Genomic DNA, 27317 nt, shown 5'->3' on the forward strand with positions numbered 1-27317 from the left:
ATGTATTGCAACTGTTGTCGTTTTCATAAGTCTACATACTAACTTAAAAAAGTGTTCACCAGAGTTAAAATAGATACTTTTGTTTCAAACTTAGCTTGGCCTCAAAATAGCAATGCCATCTACTTCTTGAATCCCTCAAATACATTAAAAAGTAAGTTTAAAAAGAAGTAAACAAAAAAAAAAATACACAAGAACATATATTACAAACCTGATTTTCCAAGTCAGCCTTTTTGTTTTTATTTGCTTCCAATGTCTCCTGAAGCTTTGCAAATTTATCTTGAACTTCTTTGAGGGCAGCCTGCTTTATGTGCAGGGATCCCATGGCTACCTTCAGCTCCTGCTCAGCCTGTTGAAGTTTCTGCTTTTTTGGGGCCACCACCTTGGCTGCTCTGGAGGATGCATCACATGACAAACAGCAGTTTAGTTGCATTTTTTTTGGATAGGTTGGAATCTAAGATTAAACTGTATGATAATGGTGATAGTTGACATTGTTAAACCACATACAATAGCATATGCCCAGGGGCTCTTGAGACATGGCTCTGTTGCCTGTATGTAGCTTATCATAGCATTTGCATTTATGGTACATTTTATAATAAACCCAACTGTGAAAAAGTTGTTTAACTGTGTAAAATTTAAATAGAATGTCAAAAGTGAGACATTTTATTGTCTCGTGAAAAAATATTAGCTCATCTTGAATTCGATGACAGCAACACATCTAAAAAAGTCAGGACAGGACCAAGTTTCCCACTGTGGGGTACCCCCTCTTCTTTTAACAACAGTCCATAAACATCTGGGAACTGAGAAAACCAGTCACTGGAACTTTGGGAGAGGAATATTGTCCCGTTCTTGTCTGATATATGATTCTATCTGCTTTACTGTCCTGGGTCTTATTTGTTGTATTTTTTCATGATGCTCCAAATGTTTTCAGTTGGTGAAAGGTCTGGACAACCATGGTGTTGTAAAATATGTAGTATGTGGTTTAGAATTGTCTTGCTGAAATATACAAGGCCTTATATGAAACAGAGCTCATTTTGATGGGGGCATATCTTGCTCTAAAACCTGTACATTTCTTTTTAGAACTGACATGTCTTTCTAGATGTGCATGTTGCCGGTTCCATAGGCAGGAATGCACACTCATACCATCCGAGATGCAGGATTTTGAACTAAGTGCTTATAACAAGCTGGATAGTACCACTGCTCATGGGTCTATGTCCATGGTTTCCTGAAAGAATTGAAAATTTGGATTTATATGACCATAGAACAGTTTTCCACTTTGTCTCAGTCCATTTTAAATGAGCTTTGGCCAAGAGAAGTAGTAGTCTCTCTGGAACATATTCACATATGGCTTCTTCTTTGCATGATGGAGCTTTATTTCTGGAACTGTTCCTGAGCCCATGCAGTGATTTCAGTGACAGAATCATGCCTGTGCTGCCTGAGGGCCCAAAGATCATGGGCAGTACTGATTTTCAGCTCTGTCCCTTGAGCACAGAGAATCTCCAGATTCTATTTACTGTAGACGATGGAATATTCAAAGTATTCTCATTTTGAATTAATCTTACATACAGTAAACTTTAACTTCTATAAGAAAATAGGTTTCTCTAAGATTGTCGGCAAAAATAATTATGTAGAATCACTTTAAAAGATTTGGATCTTGGATTTCACTTGATACTGAAACATTTGGTAACTGGCATATGTGTTGTAAATACTATCAAAGTTATGATACCTATGTAAGCTAGTTATGCTTTATGTTAACCTTAAAAGATAAATGAAAAACTTGACCAAGTGAATATACATTTATTTTCATTACTACAATTAGGAAGAACATTACTTACTTTTCATACTTGTCCATGGCACAAACCCACTTACACATGCCCTCAGCTGCAGTGGATGCAGTTCTAATCTTCTCTGGTACAAAGTCTGGGTTTGTAATGTACTTATTGCGGATGACGGCGATGTAGTTTGGTGGGATGTTGTCTTTATCATACTCATGAAGGCTCTGGAGGAACTTTAAGTCTCCCAGAAGCTTTTTGGCCGGGCCCCAAAAGTCCTCCATTTTTTTACCAGAGCCTGAGGGGTCTGGCACACGATCTGGCTTGACACCTTTGAGAATGCAGATTGCCTCCATAACCAGCTTGACAGCTGGTGGTGGGCTTTTCATGGATTTTACCACTGTAATATCCTGTAGATAGAACATTATTCACTATTCTACTCCAGTGCAGCTGGCTTTTGAGCCAAGTATAAAGAGACTGTCTCACATGAAGAACCTTTTTGTACTTTTACCTGATTGGTTAGAGTATTCAGCGCAGCAAGGGCTGATTCCAGGATAGGTGAGGCTTCAGCCAGGTCAGCATCACACTCATCCTTGATGGCCTTGGCAGCCATGGCTTGTTCGTTGGCAACGGCTTCGTCCACTTTCACGACCTTCTCTATCTCAGCCACCTCCTGAGATTCATGTTCTATGACCACCATCATCTCATCTACTTGTTTGCTGGCCACAACCAGCTGTGGCTGTAGAGCCTCTAATTCAACTTGCATAGTAGCCACCTGTTCTGCCGCTGACATTAACTTTTCAAGACCAACCTCATAGCGACGTTTTAGTTTCATCACCTCCCTGGGCAAAAGGACAAATAGAAGCAAATACAATTCTTACAAATTGACACTGCTTTTGAAGCCTCTGATCCTAATTCTAAATTTAGTCAATCAAAGCCAATCAATTTGAGCAAATATCTAAAAGTAACACATTAAGTAACCAAATCTATTTATTATTATTATTTTTTTTTTTAATTAATGGACACTTAATGGATAAATAAACAATATCATGATCTTACTTTCTTTTTGTTTTCAGCAAGGCTTTGAAGGTGGAAATAAGCTCCAGGTATGAGGTTGGGGTGACATAGTTGTGGCGTTGCAATTCAGACAAAAAGCGAGCCGACAGATCAATGGTGGAGGTGTGGAAGCTCTTGCACATGTTGATGCAGCCTTCTCGGGCATGATCTGTCATCTCAATGTCCTCTAGGAATCGGCAGGCCACCGCTTGCAGGGCATCCTCGGGCCAGGTCTATTAAAGAAAGGAATATGCTGTAATTTCACTTTATTCCTTAACAAATAGCATATTGTACTCCCATCTATGATTTACTGGGGATGTAAGAAGTGAACCAAACATACACTAAATGCTCTCTTTGTTTAGTGATTAACTACTAATTCCACCCTTTAATGGGAAATAAATAACAAATAAGCATGACCCAAAGGATATGTTGCTGATGTCCTTATGCACAACACCATTGATTTTCCTGTCTGTACTCCGACAGGTCTAGGCTGCTCATTAGGGGCACAACAGGGACCTACCCAATATACATAGACCCACCTGAAACCAGTTAATGGTGCAGCAGTTAATGAGAGCGGGGAATCGTCTCAAGCGATTCCTGAAGGCATCTCCAATGGGACTCATGGCCAACACCACATGCAGCTGTGTGCGACAGCGCTCTAAAAACATGTTGAAAAGGGACAAGGGGCTGCCGTCTGTTTGTTTGTCGCGTTCACGCTGCCGATCCAGCACACGCATTCGCTCACAGATTTCCTGCTTCTCATCAACTGCAAACAGGTTAGGCACCTGTAAATAACACAATTATTACACAAATGTACTAAATGTATCATTCATCTAAAACTATCCATACTTTCATCTTTTTAAAAATCCATTCATTCACCGACTAATCTTCCCTATACTTGTGAAACAATTATTTCAAGTACAACACTCATCCACCCCATTGCAGGCATGATGTTTGTCACACCGCGGTGAGGTCAAGTGGGTTTTTTGTCTCGTCTCATGTCATGTCTCGTCATTTCCTGTTTTATTTTGAAAGATTAACTCTCCTCTCGTTTCAGGTCACTTGCCCTTCCTCTCGTGCTCCAGTCTGATTGTCGTATGAATGATGTAAGTTTATTTTCATAGCATTCTTGTTTTTTCCTCCCAGTTGGAGTGATTTTTGTTTTATAAATTTTCATAGAGTAGTGCCTCCGTTTTTTAGGAGAGGTTATTTGTTTTTCCTCCGTAGCAGGAGTGACATTTAGTTAAAGTTAAAGTTTGATAGACCTTTTGTTTGTTCCTCCGCATAGTGGAGTGATTTTGATTTTCCTGATAAGTTTCATAAATATAATTCTCTCATTTTGGGAGAAGTGTATAAATATATATATATATATATATATAAAATTAATATTTATATAGCCTGTTTTGTTTCTCTCTCTGGAGAGACTTGAGAACATCTGTTCCTAAAATAAAAGCTTTTGGATTTAACATCTCCTGCTCCTGCGTCCTCCATTCCCTGGGTGTGACAATGCTATGTTTCTTTTCATCCATCTCACCTCACCAGTGTTGAGCAGGTTGCCAATGTCCTCTAGGAATGATTCCATTTTGATTTGAGTGTCAGTGAAGAGGAAAACACCATGAGCTTCACCCTGTGTAGACTTCCTCAGGATTAACTTAAGGTCATCACGCCATTCAGTGGTTCCATAAGTCTTGGAGATTTCCACCTGGAAAAGCTCTGCCTCTGCCATGTAGCCAGCCAAGCGGGTGAGAGACTGACGCCCGCTCCCACCCACCCCAACCAGCAGGGCGTGGCCACTTGGCTGCTTGACGATGCGGGAAATGCGGCAAACATGCTCAATTGCAAAACGGAACAGCACCAGGTTCATGGGTGCTTTGCTGATGTTGTTGTACTCCTCCAGGTGCAACTCCACCACCTGATGCAGCTGGTCTTGGTTGTTGACTTCGCGGTAGTTGCGGTCTTCACCCTTGGGGTCATGAAAGTCACAAAACATGAGGCTGCGCAGGTCATCTTCTGTCACCTTTCCATCATGGTCCTGGTCCAGATGCTGGAAGAGATGATGGAAGTCTTCCTTCATGTGATTTTGAAACACCACCTGTAATTGACTCACAAGCCAGGTTCGATCTGCGTCTTGGACCAGTCGATCGTAGTATACCCTCAGTACCTGGTGTTTAGCAAACAAAAGAAAGAAAGAGCCAATGTGGTAGACGTGCAGGGAGAGACAGACACTATTGTTCGTAGTAAGAGCCAGAAGTTGAATAATTTTATTTCAGGGTTATTTGTGTTTTTTCTGACTTTACTGAAGTATCTCTTAGGCGTTGTGTATAACATTACCTCGTGGACCCAGAGGCGTTTGATGACAGATGGTTCATCTGCAGTCTCTGGTCGTGACAGGCAGATGCCCTGGATGACCCGGGAGACATCACGCAGATTGAATAAGTAATGGGACTTTGTGGGGGTTGGTAGCAGGTTTTTGGTGGCCTCCTGGTACACTGACATAGTGCTTCTGACAATGTGAGAGGTCAGGGCAGCAAATGGCTTGGGAAAAGAAAACCTGTTGGGGAAGTGATTCATTTTTCAGATCCCAATTTGACAGTTTCCTACAGCTAAGGCAGGAAAATGAAACTCTAGACTGAGCCAAGGATCTTTTTTTCATCATTAACATTAAAAAAAAAAAAAAAATCAAAATGTCTATCCTTTTAAAATGCAGGTGAGACATCTGTCTGCGTTAATACTTGGGTGGGTTTGAAACCTGTCCCAAAGATTTGATTGCTTTAGGACCTGTGCTGTTCTGAGTGAATAATGTACCAGTGCAAGAAGAAAGGAGGGGAACAATACCGTCATAACGAATTATTGACACAGAATACTTTTATGGTAACTGGAATTTATCTTAATGACACTTAACCTGACATGTGAAATGCTTTTGGTTTGTACTAATTTAAGATCAATTCTGTTGATAAACCCTTTATACTACATTTGAAATGTAAAATTGTAGGTTACAAAGAACAGAAAGCACTTTATGTACTGTTGAGTAACTCAACAGTAGTGGATCAAGTAATACCTATCAGGGCACAAAAGAAAACTATCTGGACCTTACCAGGCTTTGAATTTAGGTAAATACAATGAAATGTAAGTAGCAGCCAGGTGCTGCTAATAAATACTAATCACTTAATTTACTAATTACCAGAAAGTTTGACGACCTCTATAAAAGCAGAAGTTTTGGCAATTTGAAACAATGCAAAAGAAGAGCAACATCAGCAATGAGACAGGCAATTGTTGCTACCCATCAATCTAGTAAAGGATATAATGCCATTGCCAAACAATCTGGAGTCTATCATTCTAAATGAAAAAGATTATTCACAAATGTAAAGGGCTGAAAACAGCTTGCAATCTTAGCAGGAATGGCTGTCCATGTAAATTAACCCTGAACTCAGATCATCCAAGTCTCAGAGAAACTGTGAAAACCAAAGAGCTCAATCTCAGATTCTACAGACTTAAGTTAGCATGTTAAATAGAAAGACAAAAAAAGAACAAGGCTGGGTGCCATAAACCGCCCTAGCTGGCATGTACACGTGCTCTACAAATATCACCTGAGATCCAAAATACTATACTTCAACTAAGATTATGTTTTTAATACTGTTGGAAAGTAATGCGCCTTCATGTTTTTTTGTGTTTTATTTTTTTAAGTATTTCAAAGTGAATAAATCCTAGGACTTCAGGAGCTTCCTTTGGACAGACAAGACCAAATGGAGATGTTTGGTTTTATCTCAAAGTGTGATGTTAATCAGAAATCTAACACAGCATATCAACATAATTACTTCATATCAACTGTCAACAGCCCATGACACAGTGGTCATGGGCTGATGACTTGGACTTTTTATTGCAGCCACAGGACCTGGACTAAACACCATGAACTCCTCTGTATACCAAAGTATTCTAGAGTCAAATGTGAGGCTATCTGTCTGACAACTAAAGCTTGGCTGAAACTGGGCCATCAACATGACAATGATCCCAAACACAAATCTAAAACAGGATGTTGGAAAAGAAGTTGTTGCAATGGTCCATTCAAAGTCCAGACCTCATCTGACTGGGGCAGGATATTAACATGGCCTAATGCCTGCAAACCTCCTCTGAAGCCACAATGTAAAGAAAAGTGGGCCAAAATTCCTCTTCAACACTGTGACAGAGTGATACAGAAAACAATTTATTCTAGATTTTTCTGCTAAAGGTGGTTCTACAGTTCTACAAGCTGCTCAGTCATCACACACTTTGTCATTTTGTTTTAGTTTTGTAATATTATAGTATTATTGTAATTTTAGGACCTGGTATGGACCAGATGATTTTTTTTTATTTGGTCCTGATATCTAAAACCTTATAACTGAAAGCAGGTGTACTTTATTTTTAGCACGTCTTCTTATTCATGATAGTTACCTTATGGTGAAATGCCAGTCTATGATCCTGGAGAAGATTGTATACATGGTGCTCTCATCAAAATCATTAATGGTGATCATGTTGAAGTGGCGCAAGTACCGAGGTGTGATAGGGTTCCGCCCACCACCTATGGAACAAGTAGTACAAACAAACTCAATTTAATCTTGCACAGATTTAACATTTCTGATACTCTAACTAACTGACCTGTTATATTTCACACTATTCAGTTGAATCTGTAGAGCGCCCTCAATTGCATATGCTTCTAAATCATGTTTACATCCATGTATTAATGCACTGCGTTATTATCATTATTTTAGAGCTAACATGCTCTATGTAGCTATTATGCCATTCTAATAATAATAATAATAATAATAATAATAATTAATTCATACATTTACTATATTTCTAAACAAGTAATGTCATATAGAAATTATATTATGTATTTTTCTGGGCCTATAGATCACTGCACTGTGTTCTGTTTGGCTTACTGACTGATTGTTGCATACAGAAACACAGAAACAGAAACACACAGTGATGCCTATTATTTTTCCAATGTTATCAATTCCCACTGGATCAATGAAGTCCACTAGCACCACTGCAAAGTTATGTTTGTCTCACCAAATTTGATCAGGACAATGAGACACAGCAACAGTTTCAGCTGAAGTGACATATTTACATGCACTAACTTTTATATACATAGTTTAATTGACCAACTGGTATCATATGCACAGTATGGCAATCGAAGTTCATTATCACTGTCCTAACTCTGTGGTTCTGTTGCAAGGGCTGACACAGCCATAGAGCCCTAGGATAAGCTAAAATACTGTCAACTCAGGCTCCAGCAGCAAACACTGTGTCAGAGTGGCACCCACCCCCTTTCATCTGCAGCTATCACTGACAGCTATCAGTGGCCTGGGCTGCTTTTGTGTTAACACCATTTTAACACCTTTTTGTGTTAGATGTGGTGTGGTGGGATGCCTATTTGTAAAAACCTCCACAAAATAACAAGGAGCAATTGAGTGCTGTTTACAACGGTGTAAAAATAAGTGCTGACTGTAAAACTAGAGAGAGGACCCTCATTTTTGTAAAAAAAAAAAATAAAAAAAATCAAGAGCTTTGAAGCAGTGTCACTGATTTAACAATAATAGTTCTTAAGATGTAGCCACTCAAAAGAATCACTCCTTCCAGACAGTTCCCAGCCAGGTAACACCACTCCCAGCCATGATATTATCAAACCAGCCCTGACTAGAAACACCTCTTGTTACATGCCAGGCATGTATGTGTGAGTGTGTGCGTTGTGTCTGTGTCTCTCCCCCCTCCCCTGTGTCTTTTAGGTGCTTACAGTCACCTGTGCAAGCAGGCTCGGCTGCTCATAGGCTCTCTACCTCCCCAGCTGGCCTATGGTGACAAGGGAGAGACCTTAAAATGGAGGACGTCCCAGACCTTTGGCCCCTTTTTGGTTTTTGCTTGTGCTTGTTGCTGTCCTCGTCTGGCTAAGTAGTGTCTCTGACTCTTCATTTGGACTGTGTGTGGTGGGAGGTTTTGGGTCTAGGTAAGTTGGGGTACCCTTTACATTTGTTCATGCACGTAGGTGAAAATTGTTATCTCACTAGGTTTATTGGTTGTGCCACTCCTGTAATGTTTTGAAATGTTCTTTTGCTAGAGAAGCCAGTAAGCCATTTTGTTTGCACTTTATTTTCTTCAGAGGTAGTTTAGGTAGGCCTCCTTTTGTTTTATTAATTTCATTTGTTTTGGCACAATCTCTTTATCCCATCCTCCCCCACTTCAGTGTGTCTTTTTGTTTTAATAAACCACGTTGTTCACTTTCACTGAGACTTGTTTGATTTCATTGGTTGTCGTGTTATTGTCTGCTGACTGGGTCACCAAGTGGATGTAACACCTCTAATCACTGTTAAAATAAGCTGCAGTGCCTCTTTTCCCCATGGGGAAGAGCAGTGATTATTGAAGCTCAAACTGTGTACAACTGCAAGACAGCAGTAGTATTTGTATTTTGAGTTTTCCTAGTGGAGTTGTTATCTTAAGAGTCATCAAACTCTTGTGCTGAACGCTTTGTTAAACAAAGATAAAGACATAGGTACCTGTGCAAGGGAACTGTAAGCAAATGCATCCCTACACTTTTGTTGGAGGGAGTAACATTTTGGTTTGACTACAGCACAAAACATTTTTTTCACTCAAACTCACAGTAGCATGTCGGCTTATAGTTCTGATCAGTCATGACAAACAAATTACTAATAACATTGTAACAGGAGACGGAAAAGACAGACCATGAGCAAGAAAGCCTGATATCAACCCACCGAACTGTTGGATGTAAGTTTAATATAACATGTTAATTACACTAATGATACTCCCGTTCCAGTGAAGGCAAAATGAAGCTGTTTGTTTCCCACAACAACATCATCATCTGAGATCTAACCAGGCTGATACAGTCTGATCTGCCAACAAAGTAGTTACAGTAATTGTTGTGGTTAAGCTTAAGGCTACGGCTACACGAAAACTAAATGAGTTTTTTTTTGAAAACGGGTACGAAAATTCTTGCGACCACACGGCAACGCTGCTGTAAAGACTCAGGTCCAGACGAAAACGGATGAAAACGATGAAGTACACACGCCACTGTGTCACGCCACGCTGTGAGACAATAGAAAAGTCTCACAGCGTCAAAGTTTGACTGACGCAAAAACGTTTTCGCTGTAATAATGGAAACGAAACGACCTCGTTTTCTTCCCACTCTGGAACTCGTTCTCAAAAACTATCGTTTTGGAGTAGTGGGAACGCCGGCTCCGTGTGGCCGCGACAGCCAAACGATAAGAAAAAGTATCGTATTCAGTGAAAAACGTTTTCGTGTAGGCAATTCCGTTAGCATCTAAATGTTGATGGCCTTATCAGCACCCAGTGCTTGTGCACATTGTAATGGTAACACTTTGGTAAACCATAGCACACCTCTCAGGAGTTTGAAAAAACACCCAGAGAGCAACACATTAATGAGTATGGCGAACACTGTCACTCAATCACAATGAGACTCAGCCAGTGATTTTCTTACGCTCTCATTCTTTTTTTTTCTTCAATAATATCTTACGGATTTTTCATTAACAAACAAACAAAGAACCAGACAGCTCTTGCAAAGTTACAACATAATAATCATAATAATGCACATGGGTTACATCAAAGCACATTTGGATCATAATTATGTTGTTTACAATGTGGTCATGTCAAAGGATTTAGCATTTTTTTTGTTTTATTTGTAAAGACAGGGGTGGTTGCCCTTTCTGCAATAATTGAACCAGATCACTGGGAAGATAATCAAGGAAGGGTTGCCATATATCATAGAAGGCATTGTTGTTAACTTTTAAAATGGCATGAGACCTTAAATGTTCTCTGTACCACTGTGTGACTGAAGGAGGCTCCTCCTGAATCCACTGGAACAGAACACATCGCCCTGCTAAGAGCAGGAGTTTACACATTAAAGTGAGCTGTCCTGCAGATAAAGAGAGCTGCCTCGTAGTTATGCTTAGAAGAAACAATACTGGATCTAAAGTCACTGTTTTGTGAAATATAGAGCTAAGCTCTTTAGCAACATTTTTCCAATATCTCAATTTTAATGGACACTGCCCGATACATTGGTAGTAAGTTCCAAATTCTTTTTTACACTTTATACAGAGGGGGGAGATCTGGGGATCTATTTTGTGTAGAAAGTGAGGGGTGTGCTGCAGTCTTTGTAAAATTCTATATTGATTCTCCCAGAGTCTATTGCATCTAAATACCTTCTTTACAGATATAAAAGCATCTGACCATGCATCTGCAATAAGTTTCACCCCCAAGTCATTTTCCCAAAGCTCCCTAGTCCTGTCAGCATTAGCAGAATTGAAAGAGATTAATTTTCCATATAAAAGAAAAACAAATTTATTATCAGTTAAGGCAGTTCAATTGAAATGAAGAAGAAATCTTTCAATAAAACTTAAAATTGGTTGGTTATTTGGGAATGTTAAATATGATTTTACAAAATACCTCACTTGAAAAAAACAAAAAAAAAAACGATTACGTGAAATTTTTTACTTATTCTGAATTAGTTTGAATGACATAAAAGTACCATTTTCAAATTAATCAGAAACGAATTGTAATTCCTTGAATACCAGTCATCGACAATACTCTTTCCTATGACTGGAAGGAAAGCTTTATTATGAATTAAAGGCTGCAATGCTGATGAAAAATCTCTCAGTCCAGTGTGTTAAGTTATATCACGCCAAATCCTAAGTGTGCTTAGCATGATAGAGTTATTTTTAACCTCTATTTGGAGTTCAGCTATGATAGTTAAAATAAGTCTGAAAAGAGACAGAGGGGCACAACACCAAGCATCCACAGGGGTCTCCCCCTGGTGCAGAAAATGTTTACGTCAACTTGATATTATTCGGACATGACAAGCCCAATTATAATAAAGAAAGTTAGGGAATGCTTGACGTATCTATTGGCAATTTTTAAGTTTTCATCTTTAACCTAGATTTATTTTCTTTGCCATATAAATTTTGACAGGAAACCTTCAATATCTAAAATGACTCTCCTATTTATCTTTAGTGGTAGCATTTGCATGGGGTATAAAATCCTGGGAAGTGCATTCATCTTGATCAAACTTATTCTACACAATTTAGTTCATACAGCTCTTTAATATCTGATGAAACTCTTCTACCCAGATATATAAAATCTGCGGTTGACCACCTGAAAGGGAAACAAATATCCGATAGTGTAATCGTGCTTTAGCATCACAATGTAGGCTACATTTTTAGCACTTCAAGCAGGAATGTTCCATTAATTGCCACTCTCACACCACATTCTCAGACAGTTAATACAGTTAAAAATAAACATAAAACTGATGATATTACAGTGCAAAATCAGCACATTGGCATAGCACATCAACTACTGCACAACAAGCCCGAGTTTTTCAGACCAGTAAGTGGAACAGTATTAAATATCCACAGATCCATTATACTGAAATTTCCATATTATTCTAACACTTTTTTTTTCTCCTCCAGGTCTGTTGAGCAACAGGCAAGAGTGTGTGTGTGATTTACTCTTGTAGCAGGGACACTGTCTATTGCTCTGAAATGGTTTTGCCCTTTCTTAGCTTATATTGTAATTTATCATGCAGCTTTTTTCACTATGCATTTTCCTCTCAGAAGAGTTCCTGTGAGTAACTAAAGGCCTTTTGATACATGAGCTACGCAACATTAATGGTGTCATCAATCTGTTTAAGCGATGGCATTCGGTCATTCATACTTCAATCACTTTTCTGTTAATGTTCCTCACGCTTCATTCAGACATTCCTGCAAAGGTGATAGCAAGAACCACATTGCATATGCAGTATTTGTTATTCACGCAAGACTGAGCAGTATACTAAATAAGATGGCATATAGTATAAAAGTCCTCATAGAGCCATATAACATGTTACAGTGTGCTAAGTGTGCAGTGGATGTGCAAAACATAGCAACAGTGAATGAAAACAGCTAAAATTATTCTTCTTCAACAGTCAGGGTTATACTCATTATACTCCTTTGCTCATTTAGTGTTTCCCAGGTTTTATTATCTGAATCACATTTTGATGTGTTGATTCATTTAAATGGTACAAGAGCCTGCAACATAAAACTCATGTAGGCTAAGACGTTTTTTAAACTCATTTTAGATATATGTAGGAAAACATTGTTCACTTACCTGAACAAAAAATAAACGTGTTGTTATTTACAATTTATTATACAAGATATACATCACGTTACAAATGATGTAAAACTACATTAGGTACACCTGAGAAGAGCAGGAATAGCAGAGGCAGCTGTGAAAATAAACTAAATTCGAAATAAAATCCAAAATAAATCCGAAATAAAACTTAATTGCAGTGAGAAAGGTATGCGTGGGGTTACTACACTATTGTATTGAAGCACTCGACACGGCAATTACAACAGTCTCAGGATTAAACGACTATTGTTTGGTTGGGAACCAAAGTTTACACGTTTGTTTCCGCGAACCCCGCGGATTGTCGGACCCCTGCAATCGGTGGATTGTCATTGGTTTTCGCCGAAACGCGTCATAGCTCATTACCATAAAGTTAGCTTGAGTTTAATCGCTTGAATCCGCTCTGGTCGCTCAGGTAGCTTCGCCACTGGAGAATCCGCTCTGGTAGCCCAGGTAGCTCACCCTCCATAGAGAAATAATGATTTCCGGCGCTCAGGTAGCGTAGGTCGCTCTTGGTGTACACGCAGCATAACAGAGAAACAGAGCTTCTGATAAAAGTAATCCCTGTGACTCTTCACTCCATATAGAAATGTATATATTTGTTATATCTTGGTAAAACCCAAGATATATTATAGAATAGAAGAATAGAAATAGAAATAGAAAAATGCTTTCTTTATATATGTATATTAAACTTTAGGTTGCTAAAGCTGCTACTCACCAGGAGGCCCCATAGCACATATGACCTGAATATCCGTCAGGCTAATCATTGAGCAGTCCTTCGTGTCATACCAGTTCCAGTGGTCCAGCCACTGGCGCAGAAGCTCCACAGGAGGCTGGGCACCATAAACCTCCCTGGCAGGCATGTTAACATCATCTACAAATACCACCTGATAAGATCCAAGATTAGTGTACTGAGAATTGAGATTATTTACCAAATACTGATGAAAACAACATGGCTGTAAGCTGAACATACTGTTGAACTGTCAAAATAGAGTGAGCAAAGACTGACATTTTCTTTCTCTTGACAAGAGATGTTTAAGAGAAAGAAAGATAGGAAAAAAATGCTGTACCATTTTCTTTCCCAGGGGAGGGCCAAACACTCCTTTGCGTCGCTTATCTAACTTAGACATAATGATATTTTGGGTCTGGGCAGCTGTAGTCTGGGCTGAGAAGTTGATAAATAATGGGCTGTACACATCCTTCTGCAGCTTCTTCAACAGGAAGTCCTAAGCAATAGATATTTGAAATATGAACACAAATTATCACAGTATGAAAGTGCATTATGTACAGTAAAAAGATGTATGCTTTCTTTCGATTCTTAAGTTTTAAGTATCAGGACACAACAGAAAATGATCTAGTCAGGTCTATCAGGTCCTAATAATTAGGTACAGTAAATACATGCATAAAAAAACATTACATATAATTAATAATATTATTTGTGTCATTCTATATTTTACAAAAACTAAACCAAAAAACAGAAGCATTGTGTGAGAAACAAATTGCACCTCATGATTCGGTAGCTTGTGGAACCACCTTTAGCAGCAGTCAGTGGGGTTACATGGCACTGAAAGGATCGGATTATTGGCTAAATTACAATAAGACTGAGTTATTAAGTTCATGCAGACACCTTAATCGGACAAGAAATTGGATCGGATTGGATTACTTGCGATCGGATTAAGACCCCGAGATAACTCGTTTGAAAGTCAAATTAAACGTGCCTGTAGACGGTGAAGCACGTGGTGAATTAGACTGCGTTCTGCGCATGCTCGAGATTTTTTCCCGGGGTCGTGAACCAGAAATCGGAAGAGACGTTATTACTGTTTTGGGTTTTTTTGTGACTTTCGCGCACCTTTATGTGCATTTATTACATATTTGTTCATATTAGGGAATGAATTTATAAGCTCCAACAGTGACAACGTATACCCGCCATTAAACTGAAAATATGTGACAACAAAGAGTGTGCACGAAAATATGACATATATTGAAATGCTTCTTACCTTTAACAAAATCAACGTCGCCATGTTTCTTCAACTTATCGCTTCGCAGAATCTCGCGAGACAGGTATTCAAGATTAGGTAATGGTAACCCTATTTTTTTTTTTTTTTTTTTAGACAATATTACTGTAGTTGTCGCCGCCGTCGGAAAGAAACAAACAACGCGATGGAGATTGCGCCATTGTGCATCGCGTTTATGCAATAAGCAGCTCATCACAAACCAAATGTAGAGGGACGTTGCTTCACCTTGCTCTTTGTTCGCCATTTTCTCGAATGCCTCAGTTTGTTGTTGTTGGTGGTGGTGACGTGGTCAACCGGAAGTGGCTCTATTAGCAATAGTTGAAATGGGTACAGCGTCACCTATCATATGGGAGTATGACGTGCTTTGTGCCTATGATTTGATTCATTCACCGCCATATATCCAAGGATAATTACCCTTGCTCAAATAAGAAGCATAACCCAACTATAGCTATAATCAAATTAATCTCACCATGTAGTGAGAATCACTGAGTGATTTCAATGAATCATTTTCTATATAACATAATCACTCTCTCGCATCATAGTGGAGGAATTTTGGGCCACTCTTCTTTACAATGCTGATTCAGCTCATTGAGGTTTTTTAGACATTCATTTTTACACCGCTGTCTTAATGTCCCATGTCAATCAGGTTAAGGTCTAGGCCATTGCAACTACTTGTTTTTTTTTTTTTTTAGTCATTCTGTTTTAGATTTGTTGGTGTGCAGGGGATCAATGTCCTGTAACATGTTGGACAAAGCTGTTGGACAAATGGTCTAAAATTTGATTGTAGAATACTTACAGAAGAGCTTATGGTTGATACAATAACAATAATTTGGCCTCAGCTGTCCAAAGGCCATTGTTCCAGAATCTTGTGGTCTGTTCAGAGGCAACTTTGCCATGCTCTTTATAGTAAGAAGAGGCTTTCTTCTGCAAACCAAACAAGTCATACTTGTTCAGTCTTTTTCTAATTGTACTGTCATGAACTGACAACATGCTGATCCCTGTATTCTGAGAGGTATTTCTTGGGTTTTTCTGTAATTCATCTGAGCATTGCACAGTCTGACCTTGTGGTCAACTTGCTGGTATATATATTCTTGGGAAGATTGACAGCTGTCTTGAATGTTTTCCACTTATGTATAATCTTTTTTCTTGTAGAATGATGGACTTCAAATAGTTTGGAAATGGCCTTATAACCCTTACCAGATTGATGAGCGGCAACAATTGCTTCTCTAAGACCATTGCTGAGGTCTTTCCTCCTTGACATTGTGTTAACGCGCACATGAATGATCCAGACCAGCAAACTACCAGAGCCTCAGCTTTATAGAGGTGTTCAGAGTTGTTCATGATCAATTAATAATATAGATTTATTACCAGTAACTAATTGCTACTTACCCTCCTAATTCCAATCAAAGCAGTAATGGTGGACACAGTTTTTCCACTTCTGTATTTTGGCAAAGTTTTCAGACAAATAATTTGTCACATATGTAGTTCATCTGAGGATGTATTTTCTTATTTTCACATGGTATGGACCAGATGATTTTAACAATATTCCCTGGTATATAAAACCTTAAAACTGAAAGAAGCTCAGTTTACATTTTCACAATTTTATACATATTCAACTCAATAAAATCCTCCCACAACAGAAAATAAGATTTCACTTAGAAAAATGGCCTAGAAAAAAAGACATTAACACATTAAAAAACCTCTTTACTAAGCAGAAGTATACATTTCATTAACCGAACAGTTGAGAAGATGTCCTTAAGTTCTCATTAGGAAAAAGACTATAATCACGTAATATTTTGTATCAGCATGCAAAAGATGCGTTTTACAAGAAGAGCACACATAAAACAACTTTTACTAGTTTGATCGCAAGAAGTGCTCGCATTAAGCTTTATGGACCTGCACCAACGTACACTACTTGTCTGTGCACTTTTATTAGTTTACGCACAGCAAGCAAACACATGCTTGTCAAATCATGCTTGCAAGGAGCTGCAAAATTAGAGGAGATTTATGATGTGAATGAACACAGCATGCAGCCAAAGTGCACCAGTGCGAGGGCAACATGCCATTCATATTCAAGCAGTTAGGGTGTTGGTGCTGCTTTATCACTTGTGCCAGATTTGAAATTGTGCTACGGTCTGCTGGTTGCCATTTTTATACTGAGCCGATCCACTATGCAGAGAAGCAGGAAGCTGAGAGCAAAGCAGGTTCCCCAGTGAGATGATCTCCATTTGCCCCAGAGTCTGAAGTTTGAGCACACACTTATGAGGGGGGGTGGGTTAGTGCTTGATATAAATATGCTAGGTTCTGCTGAGAAATACCGTATATTCTGTAACTGTGTTGCTTTTGCTATTTGTCTCTGTACTAACTCTGGGCTTAGACTACACTTCACAGAAATGAACACTCACTTATCATTATATAACATGCACTACATACACAACAACACAACATATAAGTGTTTTTCGCAAAAATTCTGGTTAATGAAACAACACAATCGTATAACTTACTGTAATGTAGACACTCTTGCCTGTACCGGTGGGACCGATGAAAATAGTTGGCTTTTGGTGAGTGATGAGCAGCTCCATTAGTGCCATGTAGCGTACTGTGTTCTCAGTGGGCACAATGATCTGGTTGAACTCCATGTCCTTACATATGGAGGGAGCAGTCTTTAGCTCATCTGTCCAAAGCTCCCACCTACCTGGGCCCTAAAAAGGACATATAGTAGGGGGGGAAAAAAAAAAATTAAAATTCATGAAAGAAAAGATTATTGTCCACGGGGCGCAATGGATAAAATCTGAATCAGACTGAAATTGCTTAAATTGAGTACACACACATTGATTTGTGTATAATGTGAGACAACATGGACATGTTTGTTATTGAAATTGATTAATTTCAAAGCCTACACTAAGGGAATGTCTCCAAAGTCAAATGGAGAATGAACCATCTGTTAGATTTCTGTAATAAAGACTAATACGTATTAGACATCTTTGTTGAATTCATACCAGTTTTCTCCTTTAGATTATGTTCTTATTTCTTGGACATGACTTTTGAGATGTAGTTTGTAGATGTTTGTAGATGTAGATGTTTTTTTTTATATATATTTTTCTTTTGTCCTCCATTTGCCCAGTTTTCTTAGATTTTAATAACACAATGCACACCATGCTGAGAAATGCCAAGTTTTCAGCTAACACCTTGTTAGGCAAAAATGCTGTCAATGTCTTCAGACAGTGTTATCTCTTAGTGTGATATTTTCTGTAGATGCAACTAAAATCGGCCGATATGGAATTTTCTTTGATATCAGTACCGATATCGGATCGGTGCATCCCTAATTATAATAAACCATTTAAGTTTCCTCCTGGGTCCTGTCCGCATCTGGGTCCTCCTTCACCTCTAACGCGATCTGACCACACTGTGAATCCAGCAGACACACTTCCTCGTCGTTCTCAAGCCTCAGTACTGTCCCTGTGGAATTATCAAGGGAGAGAATGATTTCCCTCAGGGGCTTTACCTGCTGTCAAGAGAAGGGAGCTGAATTTAACCGGCACCGGTGGTCACACCGAGAGCTGCCCTTCTCGATTCCTCCAAGGCACGATGAGTTAGCTACTCAGCCCTGGCTTGCCTCCTCTGCCTCCAGTCTGCCTGCAGTGTTCCAGTCTCCTGTGCCCCGTCCACCTCCAGCGTCTCACCACCTGCGCCCATGCCCATATAACTCTTTTTGAGTTTCTTCATCGGTGGGCGGAGAGTTTGCAAAGGGACCAGCAAGTTGGAAGCGACAACGCAAAGAGAAGGAGAAGAGGCTCGAAGCAGACCTCTTGTTCCTCCGTCACACAGGCGCAGCTTCCAGCAGCTCGCTCACCAGCGACCCTTATGAGCTTTTGTGACTGCTTGGTAGAGGGGGCCGGTCCTTGGGAGAGACTGAGACTGGCTAGCAAAATTATGGACATTCTCCAGGAGAAGCCTGTCCTTAGGTTGCCTGGATTGGGCGGAGTTCTGGGAGGACGCTAGAATGGTGCACCATGCAGCCATGATGGAAATTTTTGGACCGGAGCTACATAGGTCACCGCCATTTATGCTCCCACCTTCCCCTCTCCATTTGCCTCTCCAGCGTCCTTGTCCCGTGCCACTCCAGCGCCACAGCCTCCAGCCACGCCAGTCCCTGCTCCAGAGGGGGCCCAGCCGGGCTCGCCTCCTCTTCGATGGTCGTCTGGCCGTCCGCTAGACCATCTCCAGCTCTAGCACCCTCGTTGATGGTCGTCTGGCCGTCCGCTAGACCATCTCCAGCTCTAGCACCCTCGTTGATGGTCGTCTGGCCGTCCGCTAGACCATCTCCAGCTCCAGCACCCTCGATGCTGGTCGTCTGGCCGTCCGCTAGACCATCTCCAGCTCTAGCACCCTCGTTGCTGGTCGTCTGGCCGTCCGCTAGACCATCTCCAGCTCCATCACCCTCGATGCTGGTCGTCTGGCCGTCCGCTAGACCAGCTCCAGCTCTAGCACCCTCGTTGCTGGTCGTCTGGCCGTCCGCTAGACCATCTCCAGCTCTAGCACCCTCGATGCTGGTCGTCTGGCCGTCCGCTAGACCATCTCCAGCTCCATCACCCTCGATGCTGGTCGTCTGGCCGTCCGCTACACCATCTCCAGCTCTAGCACCCTCATTGCTGGTCGTCTGGCCGCCCGCCTAAACGGCTCCTGCTCCCTCGTCGCTGGATGTCTGGTCGACAGTCAGACCATTTCTGGCTACATGTTCCTCGTCACTAGTTGTCTGGCCCCCCGCCAGAGCTCCATTCCCTTCACCCATGGACCTCTGGCTGACCACCAGACTGTCGCCAGGTTCTTCGTCACCAGACGTCTAGTCATCTGCCAAAGCAGCCTCCTGCTTGTTCCCTGGAGTTATTCATTCTTTTGAACTTTTAGTTTCTTTTGTTTCCTTCGCCTCCACCGCCAAAACGTGACTGCTTCAAGAATTTTGCAAGATTGTATATTAACATGATTTTATACCTCTCACTGTGTGATACAGGTATTAAGTTTTTAACTTAACACATTGACTCCCAAGTCACGTAAAACTACGTTTTTACTGCCCATGCGTTGGCTCCCAAATGGTAAAAATACGTTTTTACGTTTTTTTTATGGATTCTGAATCTATACATTCTAATGCACATTCTGTGTGATTTTTGTAATTATGTGATGAACAGAACTGACATAGATGGCAGTCAAAAACTGGTGTCATCATCTGCACATTTTGATCATTACGCCAATGGCTTTGCGTCAACTCAAGAACAATTTTGATAACGCTGCATTGATTGTTGTGCATTTCCGCATTTTGTCCAATCGCACGTGTTGGTTTCCAGAGGGTGACGGTAAAGTAACATAAACAAACAACAAGAAGGAGAAGAAGAAATGCGACAAGTCTAAGGAGGCGGTCTTATGAACAGGTTAGCTTTGCAACATGTGACACGACGCAAATCCTCTGACCCGGATATGTAAGTATCTAAAGTGCGACAGGCTGAAAGAGCGCACGTTTCACAAAAGCCCCGATCTCAGTTTGTTGTTGATTTTGGTGGATACCCGCCTTGGTTTAGCTAAGGATAACTCGCTAATGGCAGCACCTAGAGACACGCAGTTTTGACCCACAAAGAGTTTAAAGTCTCAGCTTTCAAACGAGCCATAACATGTTTCAGTGGCCCTATCACATAATATGCTGTGACTGTACAAAAAACCTAAAAAAAAATGGTTTAGAACGCTGGGATTCTACGACATAATTCTGTTAAAACCGCCGGTATTCAATGTGGTAATAATGCAAAGCTCATCAAAAATGTTCCCAATCTTTCTTCAAAAGATTTGCATTTAAAGGAAGTGAATCATAAATAACCCTCAATAAAAATAAAAAAATACAGCAAATTGCTCTAAACTGCAGAAGTCTTACCTCTTTAATGAAGCGATACTGGTAGACTGTTCCCTCGGTGGGTAAAGGAACTGTGAGCTGTTTAGGTGGAGCCTCAACAGTGGCCAGAATGCCATGACGGGTCATGGTCTCGTTGCTTAAGGAGCCATCCAGGATCTCTCTTACCAGCGCATCAAACTTCACCCGGCCTACATCATCGCAGCTGGCACCCACTGACCATACTAGGCAAAACACAAAGATGCCCTTTGTACAAAGAAAGGACAACTGTCAATGCTATTCATCATTACATTAATCATAGCAACTTCATACGATGTCTGTCTATTGAGTCTGTGTGTAAAAGCCAAGATTCATTGCCTTAAAATGCATTTAAGTAATTATACAAGAGTGTATATGTATTTCAGACAGCTGCTTACTGCTGTAGCTATATACCTGGACCAAATAACGCTAAATTAATATACTCATGGTATACATGATGCTTAAAGTGTGAATAGCTTATTAATGAGGAAGAATATAGGTAAAGAGCTGCACATAAAAGCTTTGCAGTCGAAAAGCTCACTGTGCAGGAAAGGTTTGCAACTATGAATTTGATTTAAATGTACAACAGCCATGACAATGCATCAACCACTGTTCAGATTATTTCAGGAGACAGAAAACAAAATCCACACAGAGGGAATGTCTTTGTTGCGAAAGAAAAAAAGCAGCAGGGATACTGTAGGAATTGGAAATGAGGCTTAGCAGCCTCATGATAGCTCCTGCTGTTAAAAAGCTGATTAATTCAACACTTTGATAATGACTGGATGAGAAACACAGTAGAGAAGGGTGAAAGGCATTCATCAGTGCAGTGTGCCATGGGGTGATAATAACAGTGCTTTCAAAAGACATGATTCGAAGGCAAAAAATAAAAGTAGGAAAAAAATCAACTGGAAGTCATTGCAGGGGGGAGAAGAGATTGCTCATCTGCTAAAACTTTTCCTTTTTTTTTTTTTTTTTTGCCGATTTAACCGACCTGATTAGTACAGTATATGTAAAACAAAAAAAACTTTTGAGATTTTATCAGGATTGCATGGTTAAAGAAAACTTGTGTGTGCCTTTAACTAGCATTGGTGAACACTACTATGGCCAGTGCCTTCACATCTCTGAGAAGGTCTGAATAAAATATGAATGGAAAAGAACTCAATAAAGCTGTAGATAATAGAGGAAAAGGACTTTAGCTTTAGATTTACAGCTAAAAGCAAACTTTCCATATGACACCTTCATAAAACCTGTAAGCACAGCTGTTTATTCTCTTGCTGCTCAGCTCAAATCTGTGATTTCACCTGTTAAGTCTAGTTTTTCATTCTATGTTAGCATTTTTTTTTCTGCCTCCGTGAGCAAAACCAGACTTGCAACATCAGTGCAAAGCCAAACAAAACCTGACAGTCCCACTTTATATCAGATATAGTTCCAATTTGCATTCTAAGCACATAAGAAAGCTGTTTTAAATTCAGTCCCTGCAGTGTGTTCAAGTGCAACATTTTGAATGGGCAGTTCGACTAAATGAAAAGTGACACATCAGATGGTCTTAAAGGCCTTGAATGTTGGTTGTTTTGGCTTTTGTATATTTACTCTGTCATACCTGCTAATTGGCTAAAATGCTGTATGTTGTATTATGCAAATTGATCTAAACAAAGGCATGGTAATGTAGAGGCTTGTAAGCATGGGAATAACCAGCTGTGTGTGATGGAATGCTCTCAGGACCCAAGGCCACACCATAAAACTGTCCTAATGAGTTGAAGAGCAATTAATTATCACTGTTCATAGCCCTATCACAATAATTAATGGCAGTTGCAGAGGTGTTGTGCACAAACCTCTAACCAGGAGCAAACATTTTTTTCATTCATGCTCTTCATGTTTGCTTCATTGTGAAACTCATCCATCATGCAGTCCATCAGATTCATCAGGGACTTCACTAGATTGGTGTCAGAGGTCGGGGACAGTTCCTGCAATCAAACAAAAGGACAATTTATCTAAAAATCTCAAACACGCACGATGTATAAATATGCTATGAGTCTCTAAACTTAGCAACTGAGGCTAAACACTGTTATGTGTAACTGAAATGTACATTTTAAACACCACAAACAGTACTTAAACATTCAAACAAAAAGTAACTAAAGAAAAGTTCTAATGCACAGTAAGACTGATATAAATTTTTTTTCGAGGTATCATATATGACAGCATATTTTGCAGAACTGAACCACTGCCATCTTAAAATGTACAGTATGTGTTGAACGAAGTTTTAGAAATTCAGCACCTTGGTTGCCTTTCGAATGAGCTGGAGGCATGGAGGGATTATGCGGTCAAAGAGGGCAACGATGACGGCTTTGCGTGAGGCATTGACAGCAGTTGGAAGTGTATTGAGCCAGGACAGTAAAAGAGGTCGCCAGCCAAGCATGTGGGGCTCCATGTAGATCATACCACAGCGAGACACCTGCCAAAATCATACATTACTTATGAAAACACACTTCTAAACCAGTGGTTCTTAAAATACACAGAATTACTGCAATTACTCAAACATTATTGGACGAAATGCTAGGAACTAGATGTGGTCAAAGAATAGAATAGGAAAATACTTTATTCATCCCACAGTGGGGGAAATGCAAAATGGAATTTCATGCAATGTTGTACATATCAGCATTCTGAAGGATTGTGCTTTGCATTTCATCCTTTTTCCAACCCCAGGAAGAAAACATCGAATCACCACTGTTGAGGGACTTTTATCAGAATCAGAATCAGCTTTATTTCGCCAAGTACGTAGAAACATACAAGGAATTCTTTGCCGGCAGATGTTGTCTCTCACATGAACTTTTCATAAATAATATTAAGAAAAAATATTTGTTTGACAATGTTTCCTCAGAGCCGAAGAAAGTACATCCGCTGCTGGGCCCTTTTGAGGATGGAGCGGATGTTCTGTTCCCACTTCGGGTCCTGAGAGATGATCATGCCTTGGAATCTGAGGCTCTCCACAGTAGCCACAGGGCTGCTGAGGACTGTGAGGGGGGGCAGAGTGGGGAGATGTCTCCTAAAATCCACTAACATCTCCACCGTCTTGAGCGTATTCAGCTCCAGATTGTTCTGACTGCACCAGAGCACCAGCTGATCCACTTGCTGCCGATATCCTGACTCGTCTCCATCTCAGATAAGACTGATGACAGAGGTGTCGTCAACAAACTTCAGCAGCTTCACAAAGGGGTCCGTGGAGGTGCACTCATTGGTGTAGAGCAGGGGTACTCAACAAAAATTTTAAGAGGTCCAGTTAGAGAAAATTTCCTTAAGCGAAGGTCCAGAACATCCAGAATATCATAATATACATGAAAGGACTGCGTTTTACAGGGACCCGTTCAAGTTTGTTAAAGGGTTGTTAAAACAGGAAAAGGGAGGGCAGCTTAAGGCAACAAAGTCAGAGGTGGAAGAGTATTTAAGAAATACATATTCATATCTTGAACAGTGTAGAGTAGTAGGCCTTCCACCTGACATGCAACCATTAGGAGAGATAGCTCATAAGATGGACGTTAGACCACCTAGGTGGAAGAAGGTTGAGGAGGTAGTCAGGCGTGCAAAAGATTCGTCAGACCCAGGGCCAAATGGAGTCCCCTACCTGGTTTATAAAAGTGCATCTGATATCCTAAAGTTTTTGTGGAGGCAATTAAGAATAGTTTGGGAGAAACAGGTTATTCCTAGAGCATGGCGTAGGGCAGGAGGTGTTCTTATTCCAAAGGAGAAAGAGTCCTCGGACCTGAGTCAGCTCCGGATGATCTCTCTCCTAAATGTAGAGTATTTAGTTTAGTTGCACAGAGATAGGATAGTTATTTAGAAAATAATAGCTTAATAGACACTACTGTGCAGAAGGCAGGCATATCAGGTTTCACAGGGTGTTTAGAGCACACTAGCATGATTTGGCATCAGATTCAGACAGCCAAGATTGAGAAAAAAGACTTGCATTTTACATTTCTGGATCTAGCAAATGCATTTGGTTCAGTGCCACATAGCCTTATTTGGAAAGCATTTGATCTGGGTCCGGACCCAGATCGCGGTCCGCCTGTTTGTGACCTCTGGTGTAGAGGGAGAAGAGCAGGGGAGAGAGGACACATCCCTGGGGGACGCCAATGCTGATTATTTTGGTGTCTGACGTGAACTGTCCAAGCCTTAACTGCTGGCTCCTGTCGGTCAGGAAGTCGTAGATCCACTTACAGAGGACAGGTGGCACAGTGCAGAGGGACTGAGGGATGATGGAGTTGAAAGCTGAGCTGAAGTCCCCAAACAGGATCCGTGCATATGATCCAGGAGGATCCAGATGCTGCAGGATGTAGTGCAGAGCCATGTTAATTGCATCGTCCACTGATCTGTTTGCCTCGTAAACTGCAGGGGGTCCAGCAGGTCACTTGTAACGGAGTTCAGGTGGGCCAACACCAGGCGTTCAAAGGACTTCATAACTACAGATGTCAGAGCAACAGGTCTGTAGTCATTCAGTTCTGTGATGGAGGATTTCTTGGGAACCGGAATGATGGTGGAGAGTTTGAGGCAGGAGGGGACTTCGGAGCTCCAGAGATTTATTGAAGAGCTGAGTGAAGACGGGGGCCAGCTGAAAAGGCAACCGGACCTTTTTTGTTTCATTCTTGGAGGCTTTCAACTTGGACCGCGAAAGGCTTCTTCAGCTGGAAACTAGTACGTGGGGAGCATCAGCTTATGGGGCACTTTAAACGGAAACGAAAACGGGTTAAAAACGCAAAACCTTTTTGCGGATGCACTATATCGTTTAGATGGTAACGGCGTTTTGGGGGCATGAAAACGCAAAAAAGTGAAAGCGCCCTCCTGAGTGGAATTCTTGAAAACGCTCCACTGTAGCGCCACCGTGTAAAGGATGAAAACGCAAAACTGCGTTTCTCGTCACATAGAGAGTAGAAAGACTTGGTCTTGGTAGTGTTGCCACCTAGCCATCTTGGGTGTTTACTGCATCGATAAATATGAAACGTCACACACTTTTGCGTTTCCGTATGCACGCAGATTTTCACCCTAAAACGCTCGTCTAAATGCAGATTTAAAAGTGAAAACGAAACGCCACTTTTGCGTTTTGGTTTCAGATCGTTTCCGTGTAAAGGTAGCAAATAAGTAGTAGAGAGGACGTTCACACCTGGCGGGTTGATAAGGTCACATCTGTATAAGTAGTTGCTAACAGCAGAAATTAAAGTCACATTGGTGACCTTAATGACTAGAAGTGTGCACCAGGTGCCTATGACCTTAACAACCAGGTAGTTCGGGTGTCCATGAACCACCTGACTAATGTGACTAAAATATGCTAGTTCAGACAAGTAAACAACTCACATGTGAGAATGACAAATGACCCACACATTGCTCAGGAGACCTTAAAGACCCACCAAGTATGAACAGCCTTTCTACTATTCTTAAGCCAATACCCCCCACACACTAGTTTAAAACTAAACAAGCCTCTCAGATGAGAGGTGAAATGTCTTCAAGAACAAAGAGAAAAATAAATCTAGCTGCCCTGGTTCAAGGACATCCTGGATATCACTGAAAAGCAGTGTCTCTGCACTCCAGATGTTGAACTGTTAGCTGTTCAGTTCCTGTCCATGTTGTCCACTGAGAGACTTCCTCTGTGTTACCTGTCAACCCTGTGGCAACAACCCTAAGTTGTTGCCAAGCCAAGCAATCTCCGAAGATTTCTACAACACCCCTCTCTGCTACAATTTAGCTTTCTAAATGTTACAGGAGTTTTTTATTCCTTTTTTTTTAAATATGCCTGTAACAAAAGCATATCTTTAATTATAAATTATATTGCTGCACTATAATTTTTCTCCATAGACTGAATTGATGCTTCAATAACTTCCATTGATGATCTGTTTGTTTCTGTTTTACACCCTTCCCCTTTTTAATGGTACTTGCTTCAAATTTTAGACACAGCTGACTAGGATCAGCCTACATCTATTGCCACAGTCCAAGCTGAATTAACTTGATGGAAAAGTTTTGTTCATCTTTTCTGATGTTTAAACTGACAGCTCTCTTGCTGGAGCCATTTTTTGGTCAACAGCATGAGCAAGTGCCCCTTAAGGTCTGCAAATTACAGATTCCATATTTTTTTTCGATTACTTGATATAAAAAAAAAATAATAAATAGCCATTCATTACAACAATTGTATTCAGTATTTCAGGTATGTTTGAAATAGCCGTAATGTTCAATTGTAAAATAAAATACCCTTTTGACATTTTTGAGAGTTTTTCATTTATTCTGATGAATAAAAAAGCTGAATGAACATCCTACAAGAGTGGTGATTCCATCATTTTTGCCAAGTCTTGAACTGGCAAATGTCTTAATGTGTGCTATATATATATATGATATTATATCCAGTAATCTAATCATAGCATT

General features: G+C 40.4%; 1 protein-coding gene across 1 annotated transcript in view; it reads right to left on the reverse strand.

The window, feature by feature from the left end:
- dnah7 (dynein, axonemal, heavy chain 7) overlaps positions 1-27317 on the reverse strand; it is a 92543-nt gene that overhangs the window by 35010 nt on the left and 30216 nt on the right. Inside the window, exons 31-44 of the mRNA XM_075480439.1 lie at positions 23191-23367; positions 22748-22879; positions 20922-21143; positions 17509-17706; positions 14060-14215; positions 13708-13876; positions 7254-7380; positions 5157-5376; positions 4360-4986; positions 3365-3610; positions 2829-3058; positions 2281-2611; positions 1833-2179; positions 209-389 (exon numbers count right to left, since the gene is read on the reverse strand). Coding sequence (XP_075336554.1) covers positions 209-389; positions 1833-2179; positions 2281-2611; positions 2829-3058; positions 3365-3610; positions 4360-4986; positions 5157-5376; positions 7254-7380; positions 13708-13876; positions 14060-14215; positions 17509-17706; positions 20922-21143; positions 22748-22879; positions 23191-23367 — 3363 coding nt within the window. The remainder of the gene's footprint in view (positions 1-208; positions 390-1832; positions 2180-2280; positions 2612-2828; positions 3059-3364; positions 3611-4359; positions 4987-5156; positions 5377-7253; positions 7381-13707; positions 13877-14059; positions 14216-17508; positions 17707-20921; positions 21144-22747; positions 22880-23190; positions 23368-27317) is intronic.

Source organism: Odontesthes bonariensis, chromosome 12 (genome assembly GCF_027942865.1).
Source record: "Odontesthes bonariensis isolate fOdoBon6 chromosome 12, fOdoBon6.hap1, whole genome shotgun sequence".
NCBI classification, from domain to species: domain Eukaryota; kingdom Metazoa; phylum Chordata; class Actinopteri; order Atheriniformes; family Atherinopsidae; genus Odontesthes; species Odontesthes bonariensis.